Consider the following 24817-nt stretch of genomic DNA (forward strand, 5'->3'; position numbering starts at 1 on the left):
CGGTGCCAGGTTGCTGTTTTTCCCAACGGTTGGCAGCATGGAGGTGGAGTGGGCTGAGGGCAGGAAGACACAGAACGAAGTAGAAGAATTTTATTCCAAGTGAACACACCACACCTGGATTAAAACAGTGGCTGTCACAGGAACTCCAGATTGAGATATTACTATCAGGATTTTCAGAAGTACCCAGGAGACTATGTTTGCCATATTTGAGGGTTTCTATTTTATCACTTGTGCCTTGCTAGTTGCACACATCTGTCTCAGACCCATGATGACATTAAATGTATTATTGTTTTAATTCTTGATTATATTTTTCCAGCATTAATTTTAATCAAGTCATCGTTCATCTCTACAAGATTGTCTAGGCTTAAAAAAAAAAAAAAAGGCATTTGGGTTGAAAGACAGAAGATTCTCTAAGTCTTCAGGTTGGCTTTTGGTCTGAAAAAGGGCATTCCACTTTCAAGAGACATCAGAAGATGAAACTTCATGATATGGTTTATATTTGAGGGTGCTCAATCCAAAATTATATTTGTCTGTTATTTTAGAAGTTAAGTTTCCATGGGTTTTCACTATGTGCTGCTCAGTATTCCTTCAGTGTGATTAAAATAACAAAACTAGCTAAGAATAGAGGGTATGGAACTCAGAAGCCTGAGCTGCAAGGTCTTTCTAATGGACAAACCGCACACAAGGTCACCTCAAAGGTGTCTCAGACCAGGTCATTTGAAGAGCCATGCCTGGGGCACAGGCTGCTGCCGCCAGTAGCTATCTTAGACAAGGTGCAAGCCTTGATAGGCACAGCTAAGTTGGCAAAAATCTCTAAAACCAAAGTGCTTTTGATGTTCTGATTCTTGTCAACAAAAGAGTGGTATGGATAGCTGGCTTCTGTCCTGTCACATCTGGGGGAAGAGGGGTCCTTCTGAACTCTGCTCTCCGTCCTATGAGTACAAGAAGCATCAGGGATATCTCTGCTCTGATATCCCTGATGAAGTTCCAAGTACAAGTTTGGTCATTGCTCCAGTGCAAGCAAACATATCACCAGCACAGTCTTTTCCCCCCACTACCATCCTTTTGCATCTCATACATTTAGGCAGTACACTATTTGGGGCAGGGTCTCAGAATATGCTGTACCGTTACCAGCACTGCAGGACTTCCAAGTGCTACTGCAACACAAGTAATAGTAATACCAAGTCAAAAGTATCTGAAAGAATGAACCTTGAAAGGCTTCCATAACCTTGATGAGAACCTTGCAAAGCAGGTCACTGGAGCACTTTCATTTGGGCTAATTTAGCATTTCAGTGTTAAAACACAGACTGACTTCAATGGATGAGTCTAAGAGTCTGCCAAATAGAACTGCAGAGAGACGTGTTTGCACTTGTCTGCTTCATCTCTACCGGTTAAGAACTTGAGAGAGAGAGCTGCCTCATATTCCTTCATGCCTTTCATCAACGAATTGCCAGGTTTCAATTGCCTATCTGTAACATTAACCTGCAGAGTCATGTACTGTAAGTCAGCAGAGTCAGTGGATACTGATCTTGGCCACACAACTCCTGCTGTATGGCCAAGATCAGTATCCACTTTTATTCATATCAAGTGATTAGGACCAGGAAATAAAGTTCAGCATCCTACTACCAGTGTAGCAGAGGCATCCAGATTTGTTTGCAGTAAATCAGAAGGCAATAGTAGCTATCTTTTCATTATCTTTCTGTTTTTTCTAAAAGAAAAAGAATTCATCTTTCTGTTCTACTCTTGTAATACAGTTTCTGTTTCTTAGCAGCTAACTTCTTCATTTGAAGCACAGATATTCCCAGAAAAATCCTCTCTAGGTTGCCCAGTGAAGGCTAGGGTGTTTTTTGTTTTGGTATGGTTTTCTTTTGTATCATACTTCTCTGTTATGCCACAATCTGGCCTCTTAATTAATTTGGTAAGCATGTAAATTCAGTTACCTGACTTTACAGCACCATTTTCCAGGGGCCCCACCTGCCAGTGCATCTTCCCTGGGCACTGCTGTCCCTGCTACACAGCACAGCCTGCAACACTTCTGGTCCTGCCATACTTAGCAGCAATGAAGATCCTGCTCTTTTCTACCTATCTGATCTACAAGCATGGCTCCTGCCAAATCAGTACGTGAATAACCTGCAAGTATTCATATTTTTGGCTTTGTAACACCTGAGTGAGATAAGGGAAGAGCTATTCTTCTTACTTTACAGATAGGAAACAGAAGCACTGATGGGTCTTAAATTCATGGGAAAATGCAAGCGGTATCCAACTGGCATTTTCAACAGCAACCAGCAACCCAGCTGTAACTCCAGCAATGTAGGCTTACATGCCTTGCCCCAAGTGAGACAATATCCATGACACAGCAGAGAGCTCAGCTAGGTTTGGAATTGATGTCTCTAATGTGGGGGCTATGAAGCATCCCCAAGTTGGCATGTGCACCCTACTCATTTGCTGACTACAAGTCAGGCCAAGGCTGGGTGTCTTCTGTCCCCAAAAGCCACCACTGCTGTTGGCAGAGAACTTAGGAAAGATGATGAAAAGCTTTTCTTAATTTTCTGATCTCCAAGGCCAGCTAAGAATCAATGTTCTATAAGACCACCATGTTTTATATACAGTTACACAGGATTGTCCCAGCAGGCAGCAGACCTGCCTTGAGAGAAGTCCTGAATCCTCTCTCGAAGGCAACTCAGCAGCCCTGTGCACGTGGTATTGTGTCCAATACAGGCAAAAAGCAGCACAAGAAAGTGCCATTAAACACTCTACTCTTGGCTACACCATCCAAGCCAACATCAGGCTCACAGACCACCACATATGACCTGGAAATCACCAGTATGCCCCCACCATGTACTTATGAATGAAAATATCCTGAAACCTTTTACTGAAGCTGCAGAAATCTTTTGTGTCCCACAGGTGTTCAGGGGGAGCCATCACTGCAACCATCTCTAGTGCTTTTTCCATCAAATCCAGGACTTCTGGCAGCTTCACATGTTTACCACAGATCACAATAAAGGACAATGAGGAAGCTCCAGCTGCTCTGTGAGAGGGCATTCATATTATGTAGGCTTGCTCAGGAGGGTGTTTCCACACAAGAGTAAGGTTTACCCTGTTTTGCAATGCCTAGTTTCAAAGCACCAGGTCCACTAAAGCCCAGGTTGGCATACACAGCCAATATGGGAGATTTGTGTTCGCATCACCTTTACAATACAAACCCCTGTTTTCAGGCTGTTTTGTGGGTGGGTTTTGCATGTTTGCTTGGTTGGTTTATTGGCAGGTTTCTCATGGTTGTTGTGGGGGTTTGGTTTGGGGGGTTTCTTGTCTTTGGTTTCATTTGTTGTTTTTTTTTTTCCTCTGGGTTTTGTTTGGGTTTATTTTTTGGTTGGTTTGGGGGTTTTTTTTGTGTTTTTTTTGGTGGTGGTGGTGGTTCTGGTTGGTTGGTTTGGAGAGCGTTCACAGTTAGATCAGCAAAGCAGTTCTACATAGGGGTTTATGTGTCCATGTAGCCAGAAAGATGCATTTACACCTGAGCAAATGTGAAAGGCAGAAAACTTGTCAACATTAATTATATCAAGGACAAGAACTGCACCTGGTTATTCCTGTGCTACTCTTAGGACAGCAAGGCTTAATGATGCACTAGTAACTGAGAACAGGAGCATCTTGCATCAAATAAATGGCTAGGCAGACACCATGAGGGAGCAAGGGTGAAAGGAAGTGTGCATACAGGATAGCTGGAGGGTTCAGCAGGCGCAGAGGAGTTTACAGAGCAGCAGCTCATCACTTTGTGTTAGCAGCCTACCTTCAAAGTGAAAGAGAAAATATGTTAAATGAAAACAATAAATCGTATGGAAAACTGAGGGAAAACATCCAAAAGATGCTAGCTCTGTAGTTTTTTCAGGTCAGTGATTTTCTGTCTGGCTGTTACCATACAAAACTGCATCAGTCTCTCAAGTGAAAACTCTGCATCATTGGAAACCTGAGACATAGGATCTTCTTTCCAAAGTATATCTAGCTGTGCTATCATCTGTGTGGTGCCACATCCAGCTGGCGGCCAGTCACCAGCGGTGTCCCCCAGGGAGCAGTGCTGGGCCCTGTCCTCTTTAACATCCTCACTGATGATCTGGATGAGGGGGTCGAGTCAGTCATCAGCAAGTTTGCAGATGACACCAAGTTAGGGGCAGATGTTGGTCAGTTAGAGGGTAGAAAGGCTCTGCAGAGGGACCTCGACCGACTGGACAGATGGGCAGAGGCCAACAGGATGGCATTCAACAAGTCCAAGTGCCGAGTGCTGCACTTTGGCTATGGCAATCCCATGCAGAGCTATAGGCTGGGGTCGGAGTGGCTGGGAGCTGCCAAACAGAGAGGGACCTGGGGGTGCTGATCGACAGCCACCTGAATATGAGCCAGCAGTGTGCCCAGGTGGCCAAGAGGGCCAAGGGCATCCTGGCCTGCATTAGGAATAGTGTGGCCAGCAGGAGCAGGGAAGTCATTGTGCCCCTGGACTCTGCATTGGTTAGGCTGCACCTTGAGTCCTGTGTCCAGTTCTGGGCCCCTCAGTTTAAGAAGGACATTGAGACACTTGAATGTGTCCAGAGAAGGGCAACAAGGCTGGGGAGAGGCCTTGAACACAGCCCTGTGAGGAGAGGCTGAGGGAGCTGGGATTGTTTAGCCTGGAGAAGAGGAGGCTCAGGGGAGACCTCATTGCCCTCTACAACTACCTGAAGGGTGGTTGTAGCTGGGAAGGGGTTGGTCTCTTCTCCCAGGCAACCAGCACTAGAACAAGGGGACACAGTCTCAAGCTGCGCCAGGGGAGGTTTAGACTTGAGGTGAGGAGGAAGTTCTTCACTGAGAGAATCATTTGTCATTGGAATGTGCTGCCCAGGGAGGTGGTGGAGTCCCCATCCCTGGGGGTGATCAAGAGGGGATTGGACGTGGCACTTGGTGCCATGGTCTAGTCATGAGGTCTGTGGTGACAGGTTGGACTCGATGATCCTCGAGGTCTCTTCCAACCTTAGTTATACTGTGATACTGTGGTTTCTGCATGAGGTTTTCCTTTGAAAATGAACTTTTCCTACAATTCAAGTCCTGTTTGCTTTACCAGTGAATTCTCAAGGTCAGAAGCAACAAAAATGTAGAGAGGATGAAAACTCTGGCCTCTTTATTATTTTTTTTTTCTGGAATGGAGCCCTACTTCTGAGCCTATTGATCCCACTGTGGAATCACAAATTTGACCTGCGTTCCCTGCAAGATAGAAAAGAACAAAGGTATGTTGTGAGGGACAAAACAATTCCAAAGGGCTCTGATTTTTCCTTCAGATATGTTTTACAGCATTGTCACCTCACTGATTCCAAGAAACTCTTGAGTTGTAAACATAAATGGGAGAAAACTCAGACCCCGTATCTTCAATAATAAATACAAATTGCAAGAGAAATTAAATAGTTACTATGATCTCTACACACCTCCAGATATTTTACTAAGGCATAAAGTCTCTATTTACAGGTATTGACAATTTTATAGTGCTTGGAGCACTTTTCTTTTGTCTTCAAATGTTTCCAAGCATCCAAACAGAATAATCTAAAGCATTATTCTTCAAAGCTCACCTCGGATCCAAGCTGGTATTGCTATGTCTGCCAAATACATTTATTTTCTTTATATTCAACAAGTTCTTCTGACACCATTCATCATGACTTTTTTGCCGTGGCTTGAATCCAGCAAGAAAATGAATGCTTTCATATCTTTAATCACACAATAGTACTACAGAGCTGTTCAGTACCACATGTACCAAATAAAACTGCCCTCCATTTGGAAATGCAGTAAAACTGACTTGCTATGCAATATGTCACACTTCAGTTTACTTCTCAGTCTTCAGGACCATTAATTCAGAACATTTTGATCTTTAGGTGTTTCTAAATCTTTAAAAGAGTGACTCCACAAGAGCCATCTCGGCGATCAGAAACTATTTCTAGTAAGTACAGTAGTAGTTAATGTGCTTATCATCCCAATCAATTTGTATTACAGCCACACTAATTGATTTATACACCCTCATTTTTACATTCATCTACAAAGGCAGTTATGAACTTCATCACATGTTTAAATGGGTTACATTAGAATAATACCTAGAAACTAGACTGCTGAGCTTAAAATCTTTAAGAACAGCTAGTAAATGCTTCATTAATGAGTATGCTATCAATCCATTCCAAATGGCCTACAACCTTTAAGGTGGTGTGCAGTACTAATAATTCACTTTTCATGGGCAGATTTGGGCTGATTTGAACGTTGAGTTCCACTGCTATTTTTAATTGCTTTTTAAATTGCATATTATAGGCAGCAATAAACACTTTCAAATTAGTACTATACCATCCCCAGCTTTCTGCAAATCATGGTTTCTATAAACAAGTTGAAAAGCATACATCTGTAAATAATAAGTATAAGTATGCTGAATGTAATGAATAAGGGCACTAAAAGAAATTGAACAGTGGGGATTCAGCAATTAGAGTAACTGCCCATTTTATTAAAAATGTATTGTTTCCAGCTTTCACTTTAGAAGCCTTTTATTGCTCTACTAATTCTAATATTTGCTTTCCTTAGAAAAGAAGGTCTAACTCCTTATTTTCCTTGACAGTCCCCTGTCTCTTGCCTTTTTCACAAAGCAACAGACCAATGTGAAGTTTATATCTCGTTGCTTTGGATCCCACCATCGGCCCCTTGCTGCAGACCATTTTTTGGCATTATGCCACCCAGAGGTACAATTCTTTATTGAGTAAGAGTTCATTCCACAATGGAGCTGGGACAAAATCTGCTGAACCAGCAGATGCCAGGCAGGCAACCCCCAGGCCCTTTCTCAGGGCCACCAACCCTCAGCAGAGCAGGCGGAAGAGCATGTGTGCAGCTTCCCAGCCACCCCACTGGCAAACAGGGCCCTTTGCTGGAGCTGGCGAGCCTTGGGGCTGTGAAATGGAGCTCTCAGGCCCTGTGGCAGACAGGGCAGGGCATGGGCTGGGAGAAGCAAAGACAGCTTCTTAAACTGAGCAGATATCCCAGTACACATCTTCCATGGCCCTAACATTATGGCAGTGAACCTCTGGGATACCTCTGCTCATATATAGATGCTCTACATCCACATAGCTTAATTCCCCACAAGCCTAATTGCACCCATATTGATGCACTGCTACAACTGTGGGGGCATAATTAAAACCATACATCATTTCCATTTAGACACCACATAGTAACAGGAAAAAATGGCTTTCATCACTTCAGCTTATCTGCAATGAGAAGGCCAATCAGACCCAAATGCAACTTTTCTAATATCCTCCAGCACACATACATTTGCAACAACTGAGACCAAAGGAGGGACAAACTCTGTCCTCCTTCATATCCACGACTTGCCAGACCAGGACAGTGCATTACTAAGAGCAGCTCATCTCAGCTTTTCTGATGCTAATGTAAGAAATTCAAGTTCACGGAGCATTTGAGAACTAAGTTTTGAAGGATACATTATGCTTGCCTGAGCAGAATTTCAGTACTGAGTAACTGCCAGACAAACAATGGTAACCCAAATACCATGAAAAATTAAGACACCACCAGATTTCCCCTCCTTGCCATTGAGATTACTTAGTACTTTATGCTTTCTTCTTTTCCTTTGGTTGTGTTTGGGGTTTTTTTGTTTAATTTTGTACTTTCTACCAGTGTGGTTAACCTACCTGGCAAACACCTCTCTGTCCTTTTCACAGTAGCTGCAGTGGAGGATGGGCAAAGCAGCTCCTAGAGCCAAGTGGGAGCAACTCCGCAACTGTGGCTCAGAGCATACTTCTACTTTCAGCCTAGAAACCCAAAGATCAATAACGTAAGACACTCACAAGAGACTAGAGATGAGTACCATGACTGGAGAGCACATTTTCCAATATCCTGTTCTCTACACTCAGTGGAATTTTCCTATTAAACCCTTGGAGTGAGGAACACTTATAATGTTACCTATGTGTCATCTGCCAGTACCCTTCTCACTTGGAAAAGTGAAAAAACACACTCTACACTGTAAGCAAATATGTACAGGCTGGCAGTACTTCCTAGTCACCTGGGCTTCCTTATTCAATGCCCTCCTTAAATAGTAACCTGGAGGTTTCTTTCCCAGCTAAGCTGATCACAGATGACTGCACTCTCCCCAGCCTTATGAACAGTGTAAACGTCAGCTGGACTTTGTACAGAATATGGCAAAAAGGAAATGTTTTCTTTTCAAAAAGCCAGACATGCTACTTCAAATCCTGACACCTGATGTCCCAAGAAACTTAGGGCAAAGCTTATGTTTTGAAAAAGTGAAACTGCTTTTGTAAGAAGTGCCAGAAGACCTCTGGCAAACACACTGTAATGACTGTGAAACGGCTACCCTATGGTCATCAAATATGACACACAGGTGTAAGTACGTGGGAATAAAGGAATAAACCAGCTCTGCCATGTTTGCTAGATGTGGGCCTTTCTTTTCTGCAGAAATTAAGCTCCTTTATACAAGTACTTTTCCAGTTGTCATGGTTGGAAACTGTGTCATGGTGTTATTAAATGTAAATTCATTCAATGTTATCTTTCCAAATTTGCTGAAGAATGGTTTTAATGTCTCTGCCAATAGTGAAGAGAACTCTGAAGCCACAGCAAAGTATTACTGACCACACGCTGAGGCTATTAAAACAGTGGGGACAGTAGTGAAATTGTAAGACTATCCAGAAAACTTCCAAGCTGCAGCAGTAGTACTTCACGGAATGCCTGTGACAGGGCAGAGCAGCCATTCTAGGGGGTTAGGCAAATGTAATGTCATGGGGTTGTTAGAAAGCATTGCTTTTCATTTCTTAAAATTTGCCTAAGTCTAACAACTGCACAGCAGCAAAAACCGCCCCAAGATGCAATATACCTAGGGGTAAGGTTTCCACACATAAGTTTTAGTATGCTTTCCTTCCCCTTTCTAACATCTGTTCCCATTTTGTCCCTCCTTAGGTGGACCTCTTAGAAATGCTGGGCAACCTTATTAGTTCTTTTCCCCCACATTAACCCCTGCCCCCCCAGAGGTGACACAGTTGTCGTCCAAAGATGACAATCTACAATTACACTAATTAAAAAGAAAGAGTAACTTGTGAGCTCTCTGAGAAGACTCTGACTAATTTATCCTGGGATCAATCCCTACGAGCAACCCCAATGCACAGACAATCCCAGTGGGACAGGAGTACATTTTAGAAAGCTCACATACCAACCAAGGCACAGGGGAGACCCCACAGCTTCAGGGCACCCCCAACATCTGCAAATCAATTTGCCTGATCACTGCCTTCTATTGTTTCCTAAGATAAGCAGGGCCCCAGTGAACAATTAAAGCTTTCAATAAATAATCTGTATGCACATTCATTTGATTTACTGTTATTTGATACAGCAGTTAGTTTCAATGGGGCACTTACTATTGATCACACAAAGTACTACAGACAAACATGAAACACTTCCAGAACTCCATGGACTATTACTCTTTATCTGCCACTCATCTAGGTTACTTGTAATGACTGCAGAGTTTAAAATCAATAAGAACAATTAGTGCTCTGTATCCCTTCAGGAATGAATCGAGAAATATGTTTTGCTACAAAAAATGCAAGGCTGGAGAGCTTGCAAACACGAAAGATTCTTTCAAGTAGTACAACTCTAAAATAATTGCTGATGGTATTATAAAGCAGGCAATAAATGGGGCAAAGAAAATATAGAATATAGGCATTTGACGTGCACCTGCACACACACAGGCAGTTACAAAAGAGTACATGTAAGATTGCCAAAGTCAGGTGAAGACATTTATCAACAGAACTTTCATAAACTGCCGAGGAAGAAGCACCTATTTTTCCCAAAGAGAATTCCACTACCAGACCTACAATCCGATACTCGCTCCTTGACCTCCGCAGGAGTTCTGGGTTGCTAACAATGGCAGGGCTTGTTCCCACGTAGGCACGACATAGGAAGAGCTCTGACTCATCTTCCTATCAGCTCTTACTGGCAAGTCTACTACACATAGTCCCTTCCTCTGACTCCCCTCTCTGCCCGCACCTCTGCGGGAGGTATCTAAATGTAAGAAATGAAAGCAAAATGAAATTAATAAAACTGGAAACCGACTGTAAAAGATCTCTGTGGAAAAACATCTTTTATCGTAGCTTCAGCTTCGTAGAAATTTGTTGTAAGTCTAATGAAATGCATGGAAATAACAGTATTTTGAGATCTCTGCTAGAGTAGTAACTCTAGATAATTAAAATGCAAAGCAATAAGAGAAATGTTTTATCATTAAACTGTAACCAGAGCTCTGTGTGAAATCATCCATTCAGAAGACTTGGTTTTCATCAATTATTTGTTATTTATCTGATGTAAATATAAGGTCTAATTAAAATGTATGACTCCTTATGCAGCTTCTTGTCATTAAGACCAATGAAAGCATTCTGAAGACCATAATGAAATAATTATGTTTGCCTTTAAGAATCCTCTTCAACAACACATGGCAGTAGTACACAAAATTAAAACATCAGGAACTAAATTTCTCTTGCATCTATTTCCATTTTCACTAATTATACCCCCAAGCTTTCCAACAGACCAGGCCCTAAAATTCTTTTGAAGCTGAAACAGCCTAAGGAACAGCAGCTCTTTCATAGTGATGGACTCTGATGAAGAAACAAAGGTAATGCAGCCCTGGAAGCACTAGTCTTTCAAATAGTGTTATCATGTGAAAATATGTGTTTCTTTGAAAAATGGGCAAAGATTGTTGGAAAAGGGCCAGAAATGTGTTTCAGCGAAACCAACGCTCTGATTTAATCTCATTTCATTGTGTCATTTCTTCCTCACCTCTTTTCATCAGAGTATTTTCTTGTTCTGCAGACAAATTAAGCTTAGAAAAAGCGTAACAAACATAGTATTACTGAGCAGTCTCAGTGGATCGTGCTGTAAATAAACTCTGCTTTCACATTTTGGTCAAGTTGAAAAACAGCCTCTGTGAACAACTGCAGTGTTCACAGTGGACTCCAGGGAGGGAGGGACAGCTATTTTCCCAAACTGCCTTTAAACAGGTAGTGTTTCCTAACACATAGCTTGTGCTTCAACCACAAAGTCCTGCAGGACCTCTCCAAAACACAGAGAAAGGAAAGGATTTGGATAAGGAAAAAAAAATCACAGAAGGATGTGAGTCAGCTCTGCCTTCTTGCAGACAGCTAAAGGATTCGTTTCAAAACTGCAGAGAGATAATGGCTCCTTCTTGGTGTGGTCTCAGAAAAATGAATGTGGCAATAGAGGCAAAGAAGAGCAGTTCCCATACCTAACCCACACAGCGTGTGACAACACGTGCAACTGGAAAAACACAGCTAGAACCTGCTCTCCAACACAGAGGGATGAGGTTCACTAGGGGATGAGGACTTGGGAAAAGTGTATGCTTCTGCTAGTTCGCCTCAAAGACACTGCACAAATATCTGAAGGACACTACTGATTCGCCATTTGTTCCACATTTTATATCTTGGTGTTCAAAGCATGAGGTGAAAACCAGAAGGATCTTTAAGAAAAAGAGGTCTTTGAGACTTTCCAGCCAGCCACTAAGGAGGATCTGACACACAACTCTGACCTAGTAACTAGTAAAATTTCTCCTTGAAACAAAAAAGCCAACAACAAAGCAATACAAAGGAATACTCTGGCAGATGGGGGGCAGGTGGAGGCGGGGATGAAACCTCCCCAGACCAAAAGTGGAGAGGCAGAAGAATAAACAAACGTCTTAAAAACAAGTGAATGAAATCCCCCCTCAGGACCTGATCTTAACAATAAAGCTGCTCACACATGTGACTTCTGTATGCAGTCCTTCAACTTGTGTCCCAAGTCAAAAAAGTACCGCTCAGAAGGGAAGGTTTGCAGGGAAGGTAAGATCTTTGATTAGAGCACCCCAGAGAGTTAGGCAACAAACAAATCAACAAACCACACACACACACACCCCAAAAACCACCACCAACAACAAAAACAACCCACAAGCAAGCTCAGTGTTGATCTCTGTGAGGCAGAAGCCTTTCCCGGTGCCAGAAAGCAGCCCTTGGCAAGGGGAAGGTTTGGGCAGGTATCGCCAGGTGGCACTGTGACACAGTCTTCCAGCTCCCTCCTGTGAGAGTGAATGCTCAATCTTGGAAAGACAGGCAAGGATGGGCTTCATTGTGGTGTTTGGGGTACAAGATGAGGAATTAAAGAGGTCTTTGGGAGACAGGGAGAGGTAAGCAACAGAGCAGCCTGCTCCCTGCCCCAGTCTCTGGCTCATGGCCAGTCCCTGAACAACATCGCTGGAAGCAGAAGGCTCTGAGACCCCTGAAAGCCAAGGTGTGATGTGCAGCATCTGAGCATTTCTATTTCAGATCAGTATTTGTGAGCAAGAGAAATACTTCACTCAGGTGCTGTTACACTTATCATGCAGGAACCAGGGAATCCTGCTGGAATTGGCAAGCAGCTGGCAGAAAGACCACAGCAGCAGTGTAAGAGCCATTTCAGGAACTCACCACAAACTGCATGCAGACTACCAAAAGAAATAAAAAAGATTTAAAAAAATCACAGGATTTGAGAGACTTATTGTAATATTTGACTGGGACTTCTGTTGTGTTTTGGGTTTTGTTAACTTGAACCATTCCTTACGTTGCTTGTATCTCAGAGGCACAAACAGCTTTCTAGGACTGAAGCACACAGGGAAGGAAATCTGAATTAAATCAGACTGTGGCAGCTGTCTCCGGTCGGTGCAACACTAGGCAACTTGTTTAATTGCTCCACACCTCTGCTACCTATCTTTAAAAACAGAGTAATTCTTCTTTCTTTCTAAGAAGAAAAGACATGTTGCACATGCGTTGTGCTGAATGTCCAGGGCAATGGCACAAGCATTTACTGGTACTGAATTCATCAAAGTGCTGGTACATGAACACACTAAAGGCTTACTCGTGCGCCCATTCTGTTTCTGAAACTCTTACTACAATCAAGGGCCGAGAGTTTGAGTGCATTTTAAGTGCTTCACTAGATAAGGCTCTAAAAGACAAAACTATATTTAATTTGTCATTTTCTTGTTCAAAGATCCTTGCTAAAGATACAATGCGAGCCTGGAGAAAAATATTATGGTTCAATGGAAAGAGATTCTCCAAACCATCAGAAGATACTAAGTGGTGCTAAAAAACCCTCTTTGCTGCAAAACATTTTCTCTGCTCGTTTTTCTTAGGGGATGCACTTAGAGGGTAAAATGTAAGTCACTGAAAGTGCATAAAACGGAAATCCCTCCCAACTATGGATGGTCTTTAATACCATGTCCTTAGTGGTGAAGATCCAGAGCACTCTGAGAATTTATAAATACTCATTCAAGCCTTAACCTATTAAACCTATACAAGTGACACTTGCATGTGTGTATTTAGCTTACATAGCTTTATAATATTCAGTTTATATATGGTGTAAGCAGGGGAAAGAAAAATCACCTCATCCATGGGGAACAGAAGGTATAGTATATACTCTCTGTCTAGGATTCTTTACACAGGCTTGCTGGATTGTATTTCCATCTCTCGTAACAGAAGTGTTTGAAGAAGCTGTAAAGACTCAAACGGAACACTAAAAGACAGTGGAGTCAGCTGTATAAGGACTGGCATTACATTGTTAAAAGGTTTTTTCCCCTACCCGTTCCCAAAGAAAGGCACAAAGAAGTGAACATTGTGGGGATGTGTTTCTAAACCACATGATATCCCTATCAGATTGTCATGATCAAGGAAGGTTCTCACGCAGGGCCTCCATGCTGGTGAGCTGCCATGATGAGCAGCCCCATCACATGATGCAAGTCGTTCGCTCCTATTTGTATTACTACAATGAGCTGAAGGAAATTAGATTTCCCCCTTCTCCCTCCTCCCCAAAATCCACAAAATGCACACAGACCACAGCCATGTTAATTTGCTGCCACTGGGGAAACAACCCTGAGCAGCTGCCAATGATGAGTATATGAAAAAGATAATTCAGCTATTAAAATCTACACCACAAGTTTGAAACTACCTCAGATTAATATCTGATGAGCAGAGTTTAACGTAAGGAAACAAACAGAACATTGGAGAAATCAGTGAGATGAAACAGAGGGGGGAAACAAAGTTGACCTGCACATTTATAGAAAGAGAGCAATGTTTTTATAAACAAGCCCTAGTTTGTCTTTTAAGTGTCTCTATTTCCATTGTTAATGCTGTGAACTCTGTCACTGAATTACTTTTTCATATAGTTTGGGAGAAGAGGGAAAGCACTTTACATTTTTTTTACATTAAATGAAGGGTTTGAAGAGTATTTGGTCATTTAAGTATATCCTGCTTTAAAAAATGCTAAGGGAGCTCCTAGATGCTCAGCATATTTGGAAATGAAGCCATGAAATGTGGATTAAGGATGCTAACTTTAGACTACTGTATCTGACATTTTTCAGGTTCGAAACACATTTGCTCATGCAATGATAAGATTGGTAAGATCTCAGGCCATGGATTATTTTAAAAAGACAGCCTCAACCCCACACTGTCAGTTGAAAGTTGTTTACTCATTACAATTAGGAGGTATAGCTATGATTACTGTGATAAATAAAACTACACAGACAAATCATTCCCACGTGGTACTAGTTTCTCCATTTTCTACCTAGTACTTGGTTCTCATGAAAAGGCAGCAGCAGACAAAAGACTTCATTCTTGGTTTGCCGGCTAGAAAATCCAGCTTTGCTACCCTCCTGCCTATACCTTTTCTTGCAGCTCGGAGAAAATTAGTATTCTGTTACTTTCTAATAGTTTTTGAGCATTTTGTGGCTTGTATGTTCATGGCTCCATTTGGCTTGAAAGGGCATGGATTTCAGCATGAAGTGGCATGGGTCACACTGCACGGGGACAGACTTCTGCATGTGAGCAAAGGTCAAAATCAATCATAGCTTTGTATTTCCAGGCCTATTACTTTTGTCAGTTTACCCTGCCAGAAGGGACTAAAATATTTGCTTCCCAAAAGGAGTAAACATCAATAGGGGGCAGGAATATAATTGGCTTCTCAGTCACGTAGCAAGGAGAAATGAAGAAAACGGATCTTCTCCTCACCACAGTCACTAGCCATTCAACTGTTAGATGCAGTATTTTCAAGGGAAAAAAATTAAACATTGAAAGATTTCACAGCACAGTGACTTGAAAAGGACAATGGGCCTATTTAGGCAATTATATTATGCAAGCTTTGTTATTAGGCAGCCTGCTCAGTCCCAGAAAGTCTGGATAATCAAAAGTGTCCAAGTACAGGAAGGGGAAAAGTACAACTCCACCCTCCTGCACAGACGCTGCCAGGACCTCTGGATTTGTGGGTAAAGTCTATTTACTGAAGTTCCTTGGCCATTTTATACATCAACTGATATCCTTCCTCGTGCGGCTGTGCACTACAGCCTAGCAAAGCTTTGGAAAGCCCTCCAAACCCACAACTGATTTGGCCCCAGACGCCTGCCTCTGCGAATTTGCTGGCTGGGAGGCCGCTGCCAGCTCCCTAGGCAGAAACTGCGCGGGGGAAAGGGACTCTGCCCGGTGCTCGCACACATACCAGCGCCGCTCCCCATGGCCAAATCGTCTGTAAACTCATTGCAGCTGTGCTCTGCTTTTGAGGTCTTAATGGCATCGATGGGGCACTGCGCGGATGACAGCCGGACGTAGGAGCACAACGTTTCTTTCACAACCCTGCTCCCAAATCTAAATGCTGGTTGTGTAACACAACCGCACTTCGTCGGCTGCATCCAAACCGGTGCACAATTGAGACCCGAGTAAAAACAGTCACTTGGGGTCCTTAAGAGAGGTGGAAGCATAATCCCACGACCGGGCTGCCTCGCTCCCTGCACACCCCCAAGCAAAGCCCCTTTGCTCGGCCGGGCTGCTGTGCAGGCCAGACAGCACACGCGGCTCACGAAGAGAGCTCAGCAGTAAGCGGGGATTTAGCTGGATGTGAGGATGACTTAACTTCTCTCTCTGACACATTATCTCCCTCTTTCAACTCCTTAACTTCACTGTAACCCTCTCGCAGGCAGTGCCGCCAGCCTGGCTTTGTTCTGACAAGTTGCACCTTTCCTGCACAGACTCATTAGGCGAGCAGGAGTCACCCAAAGATACATTGCTTTTCCTCCAAGCTTATCCCACCCTGACTTCACCAGCGAACGCCTCTCATCATTTTTATCTGCAGGAGTTTTTGACAGTGGTGCGTGTCCATTAGAGTTCTCCTGTGCCAGCAACTGGATCAGGCTAATATTAGAGTCTGCATAGAGCCTTTATACATTGTTCTTAATTAACATAAAAGAAAAATATCCCCACGCGTTTATTCTTTTTTTTTTTTTTTTTGACAGAAGGGGATCAGAAGCACTTTTCATCACGTATTTCAGAGCGTTAAACTGAAAGTATAAAAATTTAAACACTGTATCCCTAAATAAATCAGCCCCAGTGATTTAGCTGTAAAGTTTATAGATGAACTTTAAAGAAAATAACCTGGTTCAAACAGACCTTGCCTTCTGGGCACTAGCAAACACACCTGCAGCAATTTGATACTTGGGAATGCAGATTACGAGTCCTTCACTTCAAAATGTTTGTTTTTAAATTCAGGAAGATGAAAGAAAATAAAGTAGTAAGCTCTTTTTTTCTGTTGAGCACAGATGTTTCCAGCGCTTGCAGGGAAAAGAACGTGACCTAAACGTCGCCATAATCCAGAATTCCAGAGGAAAATGCATCTCTTCTGTAGTGCCATCTTCGTGAACTTTCTGAGAATCAATACAGGCTAGATCGTCTCCAGGCAAACACTTCCCACCACACACCGAAATAAGATCTGCATACTACACGAGCCTCCACGTCCTTTTGTGTTCTGCTGCCATGTCCCTAACTTCTGTCTTCATCAAATTTCTCATTCTTCTAAACGTAACAAAATGCAGTACTCGTCTACTTGATATAATTAGCTGAAACACTGCATACTGCCAGGCAAATTTCCTCTTGTTTGGGGCCTGCTCAGTTGGGAATTTTGTCTGTTTAATTAATGAATAATAATTAAGACTTTTTTAAAACAGGCTTTCCCAAGGCCAAATCACCATTTCTTGAAGCAGTTCTCTCAGGACCTGACCCATTCCAGCTTCCACAATATTCAGCTAACTCGCATTTCACCAAAAGTTACTTGTTTTCTCTCAGTATTTATTGTCACTGCATCATGCGGAAGTAATCACAATCTGGCAATCTTAACACTTTTGTCCTCCTAAGAACTATTATCTGACTATACTGACCTGATGTTTGTCTTGTGAGAAAGGGAGTAAGGATGACACATGACTTAAAGTAGTCAATTCTGCTCTCATCTCAGAGACTGCAATATTTTCTTTTTGCAAATAAGTGATTTATTTTTACACCTACGATGTAAATGGTATCACATAAAACATAAACAGAATTTGGTATTGCTTTGTGTGCTGCATCTTACAATACACAGTGGCTGACATTTGCGCTGCAAACCCATGGCAAGTTTTTCCTCCCACAGAGGGGAGTGGAACAAAAAATACCACACAAATTAAGGTCATGTTTGAGTTGTGCCTTACCCTCTATTTTCACTCTGCAGATCCTCATGGACTAGAAATTCTGTGATGTTGCAGGAGCGCGCCTGCTTAGTGAATCGTAACAGGATTAACATATTGAAGATGCGCTGAACTTGGAGACCTACAGCATTCTGCCCTAACCCCTGAAATGGCCAATTTTGTCCGTGTTTCAGGCAAAACCTTGGTGATGTCTGGGATTGTTACTGCCCTGTTCAGAGTCTGCACTACCAATGTATTATTCCCTCAACAACCATTTACCTTTTACTCTACAACCATGTCTCTATCGAAGCAGTATTTCTAAGGCCTGAAGTAATGGCTGCAGGTGTACTGTTTTTCTGGCAGAGCCAAAAATAAAACAACAAACTAAACCAAACTCTAGCCACTACATTATTAGGAAGTTCAAAATTTGGCTATGACTACATTCCATGAAATTGCAGAGGTCTTCACAAAAATGATCAAGAAACACAAGTCAGAATTAAGCACTGCTATCTCTGTACTTCATAAACACTGGAGCAACCTTTAAACTTTTAAAAGCTTTCTGGACCATAAAAATCCTGGGTTTGTCATTACTTTCAGGAGATGCAGGATAAAATCCCGTATGTTGAGAGGATTTTAGTATCTTATCATCTGTTTACATATATCCACCCATATGCATGAAGTGCTTACACTTTGTTCAAAATTGGAAATCAATCAGAATTCTTCATTTGGATCCTAACTGAATTCTTTTTCCACATTTCTCTACCACTAACTTTCACTGTTCCAGTTACAGCCACGGTATTATGCTTCAGCTTTCGGCCAGATTTTAAGTTCCCATGCAGTGAAGATTAATCCTCTTGCTTACAAAGTTACGAGCCTGGATTCCTGAACGCATTTTCCTAGGTTTTCTATTTACTCTCGTTAATACGCCTTCCTTTGATTAGCTAAACGTTGCTGTTATCAACATTTGTCTCTTATCACAGGCCCTAAGCAAATGACATATTTACCACTCATTCCATTCTGATAAGGGTAATCCCGTGTTTAACTTGTCCAAGAACAAACACCCTACATTTTATGAATCCTGCTTCTAGGTATTAGCATCATACAAGAGAAGGAGTAGGATATTTCAAAGCCAGAAGTTATTTAAAGAACATGTTGCGAATGCAAGCCTTTAACTACAGGAGATGCCTCCTACTTCAGGAAAGTTTATTCAATTCCAAGTTTCCAAAATAACTGAAGTTATACTAAAGTTTAAACCACAGAAGGAAGACAACGTATTTTTAATAAAACATCTGGTTTGGGGTTTTTATTTCCCCTAGCTGAAGCTCTCCCATAGCCCAGTAACGTTATTTTCAAGTAAAAGCTTTGCCTCACATCTTGTTTGAAGCACTCTGAAAATGAGCACGGAGAACATAAACATCCCATGCTGAACTCCACAGTGTAATTTTAAGTGCAAAGACAAAACATTTGCTGGTAGGCTGGTAATCGCTGAGTCTTACAATTCTGTTTTCATTAGTCGACCCACACAAAAGTCATACAGTGACTCAAAACTCCTGAGCTGAGTGAAAAAAACATTATTTCATTAAACCTCCTTTTAAAAACTGTTATTTATTTTTCAATTACCTCCCCCACTCTTTGGGACAAACTCTTAAAGCTAGTTGCTAAGTAACTTTTTAACACACTCCAAACCAAAAATTTCAACCAGAATTACACATTTAACCATGTACTGAAGGGCCAGAGAATGTGCTAAAACATTTTGATAGATAGCCAAGTCATTTATCTAAATCACTGTAGGAGCAGTGAGGCATCCTGCAAGCTTTTATAGAAAGGGATGCTTTGTGGCACTGATTTCTTAAACTTGAAATTCTGAGGTTAAAATACTTCCGCTGTTTACCATCTACCTATTCAGCAACAAATCAAGACCCTATAATATCATTACACATTGTCAGAAGTGTCCTACCACTAGCTCTGCCTCTTCTGTTACCAGTGAAACACTGCCTGAATCTCAAGGTATAGAAATAATTGATGGTTAAACTCAAAGGGTGTTCACAGTAAGTAGTTTTCTAGCAAAACAGCAACGTCTTAGAGCAACAAAGTGAAGAAGAAAGGTGGCAGCAAGGTCAGTACAAAGAAATATTGCCTTTTCTTAAGATACTTAAAACTACTGATTTTTGGAATGGCACCTACCCACTGCAATTCCACATCTTTGCAAGAGCTGCAAGAATGGAGCAGCATTTTAATTGCTTGGCTGCTCAGCTAACATGCATGTTGAGAGAACACGCATCCAGATTATCGAATGTGGCACAATATTAGACTAAGAAGGCAAAGAAAAAAACTATCACAAGCACCTTACGTAAATTTATCCTTCACTGGCTGGAGTTTTGCAAGTATTTGCTATACTACATTATGTGTTCCTAGTAGGCTCCACAACTGCTGTTAGAATCAATATGCTACACGAGAAAGGATAAACAGAAAGCAGATGAGTGCTTCTTTCCCTTTTCCGTTCTTGCCAAGAGGAGAAAAAAAGCGCTTGCAAAACACACTTTGCACAAACATTCCCCCCACCTCTCATTATCCCTGCACTTAATTAAAAGTTGGGTTTTTTTATGCACGCAAATAGATAACAATAACAACAATAATAACAACTTTAAAGTGGAAAAATAACAGTTGGGACCTACATTGAGCACTGTGCCGGTGTTGCCACTCTGTTTGTGCCAATCCACTGAAGCATGCTTTGAGAGCCTTCTCCTGGAGCATGCAGGAAGACGGACTCGCAGTGTAGAAATCCAGCATCTGAGCAGGGCTCACTGCTAGAACATCCATACAGTCAAACATGATTCCCCCTGCACAGAATGCCTGCAAAAGTGCTTTCCTCTAGGTGTGGAGGAAAATGGCACATAAAAGTACACCCAACTCCATCAAACTCTGCCCCTTTTTTGGCACGTAGGCTGTTGGTCTTTTTCCCAGACCAGAATCATGAATTATGACAGACAACACAGCTAAAAGCCTGTAATTGATCCAAATGATCATTTACCATTTTCCAGGCTGCTCAGTCAATCCAGCAAGATGGGGGGAAGCGAGCCGCATTCCAAGTCTTAGTTCTCATCAATTTCCCCCAAAATTTCTTTAGAATCAGTCCATCTCCTCGGGCACTCGCCGAGTGTGTGCCGCGTCCCACGCCGTGCCGATCCCCGGCCTCCCCGGGATAAAACGGCTCTCGTAGGGTCTCAGGATCCCCCTCGGCCGTGAATAGATCCTTCTGCTTCTGAACAGCTCACTTCCTACTACTTGTGTCACAGGGAATGAAAGATTGAATTGCCTAATATATGCGAGTGAACTTTCCGTGAACCCTTCCCAGGCTGCTAACCTTCAAATGACCCAAGCGGTCTGACATCACCAGCTCCCAGGATTCTCACAGCCTTCCCAGCTCCCAGCAGCCCTGCAAACGAGCAGGCCGGCGGACAGCCCGGCGCACAGCCCGGCGCAGCCCAGCGCACAGCCCAGCGCGCAGCCCGGCGCACAGCCCGGCGCAGCCCAGCGCACAGCCCGGCGCGCAGCCTAGCGCACAGCCCGGCGCGCAGCCTAGCGCGCAGCCCAGCGCAGCCCGGCGCGCAGCCTAGCGCACAGCCCGGCGCGCAGCCCAGCGCAGCACAGCCCGGCGCGCAGCCCGGCGCACAGCCCAGCGCAGCCCGGCGCGCAGCCCAGCACAGCCCGGCGCGCAGCCTAGCGCACAGCCCAGCGCACAGCCCGGCGCGCAGCCCAGCGCACAGCCCGGCGCGCAGCCCAGCGCACAGCCCGGCGCGCAGCCCAGCGCACAGCCCGGCGCAGCCCGGCACAGCCCGGCGCACAGCCCGGCGCACAGCCCAGCGCAGCACAGCCCGGCGCGCAGCCCGGCGCACAGCCCAGCGCAGCCCAGCGCGCAGCCCAGCGCAGCCCGGCTCCGCCAGACCTGCCCCGCTGCTGCGGAGGGGATGACAACGCCGGCTGCGGGCGGGGAGGCCAGCTTGCAAAAACCCCGACAGGCCAAAGTGAAAAAAGAAAGAACATAAGGAGGAGGGGAAAGGAGGTGGGAATTGTGACAGCAACATTTCCAAAGGTTGTAGAGAACGGTGGATTTTTAATTTGAGTTCGATTTGTTGAAACTTCTGTGTGCTCCCCCCCTCCCCTCCCCGTTCCTTTCCTTCCTGGCATCTGAGGCTGGACCGTGGGCACTGGTTTCGCCCCAACTTCTGGGGCAGCAGGGCCAGGCTCGGAGCAGTCATCCGAATACAGCCGCTGTGCACGCCAGCAGGGCCCCCGTTCAAATGTCGCCAGCAGAAACGAGGGCTGTTGCCGGCCCCCCTTCTATCAGGGACCTCTCGGGCCACCCTTCCTGGGGGGTGGGGGAGACACCAGGTTCCATCCTTTACCCTGCCTTCTTAAGTCAGCTAAGGCTCCTAGGCCTCTGCGGTAGTGCAGACCTGGCAAGCCCTTCTTGCCCAGAAGGGACTCTCCGCCGCCGCCGGGCCAGGGCGAGAGGCAGCCACACGTCCCTCTCCGGCCCTCTCCCGCCAGCCCGGCCGTCGCCGGGCCCTGCCTGTCTCCGATTAGCGGCCAGGGGGCCGGGCCGCGCGCGAGGCCCCGCGGGGGCCGGATCAGCTTTCAGAGGGCTAATGAGCTTCAGCTCCTCAGGAGGGGAGAAAGGCCCCGCTGCAGGGCGCCGGCAGGAGGCTGGTCTGCCGGCTCCTCGGGGCAGGCAGCGCTGTCCTCCCCCCCACAGCCATTTTGAAGGCACAGGGCTGTTCCCACCAAAACACTTTCTACGGCCTCCGCTAAGGCACGCTGCCGGCAGCCCTCCCTCAGCAGTAGGTGTCCAGGCCTCGTGGCTGTGGCGGGGATGCCCCCCGTGTGCACGGTGCTGGCCTGGCACCCGCATCAGCCAACAGAGCTCCCGTGCTTCTTAGAGAAAATGACCACCTTCTGCAGCCCTCACATCGAAAGACTCCATCCAGTCTTTACAAATCAAAACCATCAGCTTGCAAACGCTGGCTCTGCCCCACTGGAAAGCACATGAGCTCGACAACCATGTGCACCGTTTCGTTTCAAGGGAATGAGCTAAGCTGCCTCAGCCCTGGTGGACCGAGCAAGGTTTCTGAAGGCATGGAGGAGCCTCCTTTCCTGCCCCAAAGCTAACTCAGGTTCAGAAACTAGAAAATTAAACCCATAATCACTGTTTGTTTCTCCAAAAGCCCAGGACAGGAGTCAGGCAGAGCAAGGGATACTGTGCACAGACGTGGCACGCAGCTGGCACCTACAAAGAAATGCTAGGGAGAGACTCACTGGGACCTCCCCAGCCACTTTAATGGATGCAGTGTCCCCTCTCCACAAAAAGTCCTTTGATGAACCGAAAGCTCTCTGACAACAATGCCTGCAGATTGTATTAACAAAACTCTTCACATAGGTTCAAAAACTTATAAAAAACTCAAACAAAACCCTTCACACAGCACACACACTTGTTCCCTGAAACTGATATTCCCACACTGAAAACCGTCAGCCAGCAAAAGGGCATGCTGTAATCTGAAAATGAATCCATTTGAACAGATAAAACCAAAAGCTTTTCTTATCCTCCTTCCCCTCTGACAGGAGATTTCTGGCCGTCCCTGCTGCAAGCAGCCTCTCTTTCCATCTTCCCTCTAGGCAGAAGAGTTACAAATGCGGGAGTTGAATAGTGTCTTTTTAAAGAATTTCTCAGTCCATTGGGGTGTCCCTTCCCAGCCTGGACTCCTCCAGCTGAAGAAGCCCCTGACACTCTGTAATGCAAAAATTATGCACAGAGCATTTTTCTTGAAGAAGCTATCCTTCAGCGAAGGCTTCCTTGAGCTATTTCAGCAGAGCGAGCAGCACTCATTGCATTGAAAGGGCAGGTGGGAAAGGGGCTGAATTTCTGTAAACATTTCAACTGGTTATGGTGCTACAATTTTGAGTAGCAAAGCTAAACTAAAAGACGTTATTTCCTAACCAGATGACACAGAACGCACAAGAGTTTGGAATATGTAAAGTGTCACCATGAAGATAAGTGGAAGAGATAACACAAAACACAGCATGTTTTGTCAGCCTCTGGTTTAGGGAGAAAACAGCTTTTTGTGTAGACCAAAGCTCTTGGAACAATTTAAGCCAAAGCAAAGCATACTGCCCATGTGAGTTAAAATAAATACAATCAGACAAACAAATACAGTTATTCCATTAGCTGTCTTATAATACCATCTTTGAAAATAAAAACTGCCCATTGTACCTTAAAATGTAGACTGGCATCTTCTGAAAGTGAATGCCAGGAAGTTGTGCTTAACTGCATGTGAACTGAAAAAAAGATTGCTTTGTTTCTCATGGTATCTAAACGAGCCAGGTAGCTCATCATGTAAAGAATAGTTGGGCTAATACTTACTGCTAAAACCACATGTAACTAATGAACTCTTCAAACAGCCTAACGGTTTCCTTGCATACCATTTCTATAACACCATAATCTATGCATCTCGTATTTCACTCTGAAATAGCATGATACTTGTTTTCCTTAGAGTCTCAGGAAAAGCTGCATTTGTAAAATGGGGAGTATTTCCTAATGTAGATCAAGACCAACCATCATTACTGTGGTAACTAATATGCCTCTAATTCAAATGTAATGAAATTTTAAGTTTGTCACATATTTTCAATGCCTACCCAGCTCCTGCAGAAGTGCAAGGAGGAAACCCCTCTCCAGTATCTTCCACTTTATCTGTGCACAGAAACAGATCACTGCTTTGAACTGTTCTCTCGCAGGCTGTGATGGCAGAAACTTGACAATAAATACATTCTTAGCCACGAGTGAAATAAAAAGCAAAATCTCGAGTCAGAAAACTATTTCCTTTGGTGTTACTGTATATTTGTCAGTGTGACATAGCACATTTGAAACCCATAATCATAAACCAAAAATTTACAGCCAAGGTTTAGGGTCGACATCTGTTTCTCTGGTTTTTGTACTGCAATTACCCACTGGACAATCCAGCAAGCAGCACTATGAATCATCTACTACACACACATTTGTGCTGGCCACTTTTCCCTTAGTTGAGGATGCCATAATATGCTTCACTAAGAGAGACAGCATCACCTAGAATTAGGGTGAGTGCACTGGGCTCTCTAATAAAAATTAGTTTACTAGAAGCAACAGAGTACTCCTGGACTATTACAGGCATAGGATGGAAAAATGAAGTCGTTAATGCAAAACTTCTACCAAATGAAGGATCTCAGAGGAAGAGGACT

At 43.9% G+C, this 24817-nt stretch overlaps 1 protein-coding gene across 4 annotated transcripts in view; it reads right to left on the reverse strand.

Moving 5' to 3' along the window:
- RARB (retinoic acid receptor beta) overlaps positions 1-24817 on the reverse strand; it is a 340719-nt gene that overhangs the window by 78346 nt on the left and 237556 nt on the right. Inside the window, exon 1 of one of the 4 annotated variants that reach the window (XM_068152276.1) lies at positions 20224-20681. The exons of the other annotated variants lie outside the window; for them this stretch is intronic. Coding sequence (XP_068008377.1) covers positions 20224-20380 — 157 coding nt within the window. The 5' untranslated portion in view covers positions 20381-20681. Of the gene's footprint in view, positions 1-20223; positions 20682-24817 lie in introns of those variants that run through there. 4 annotated transcript variants of the gene reach the window in all.

Source organism: Melanerpes formicivorus, unplaced genomic scaffold, assembly GCF_026170545.1.
Source record: "Melanerpes formicivorus ecotype bairdi unplaced genomic scaffold, bMelFor1.0.p_v2 SCAF_23, whole genome shotgun sequence".
Classification (NCBI taxonomy): Eukaryota; Metazoa; Chordata; class Aves; order Piciformes; family Picidae; genus Melanerpes; species Melanerpes formicivorus.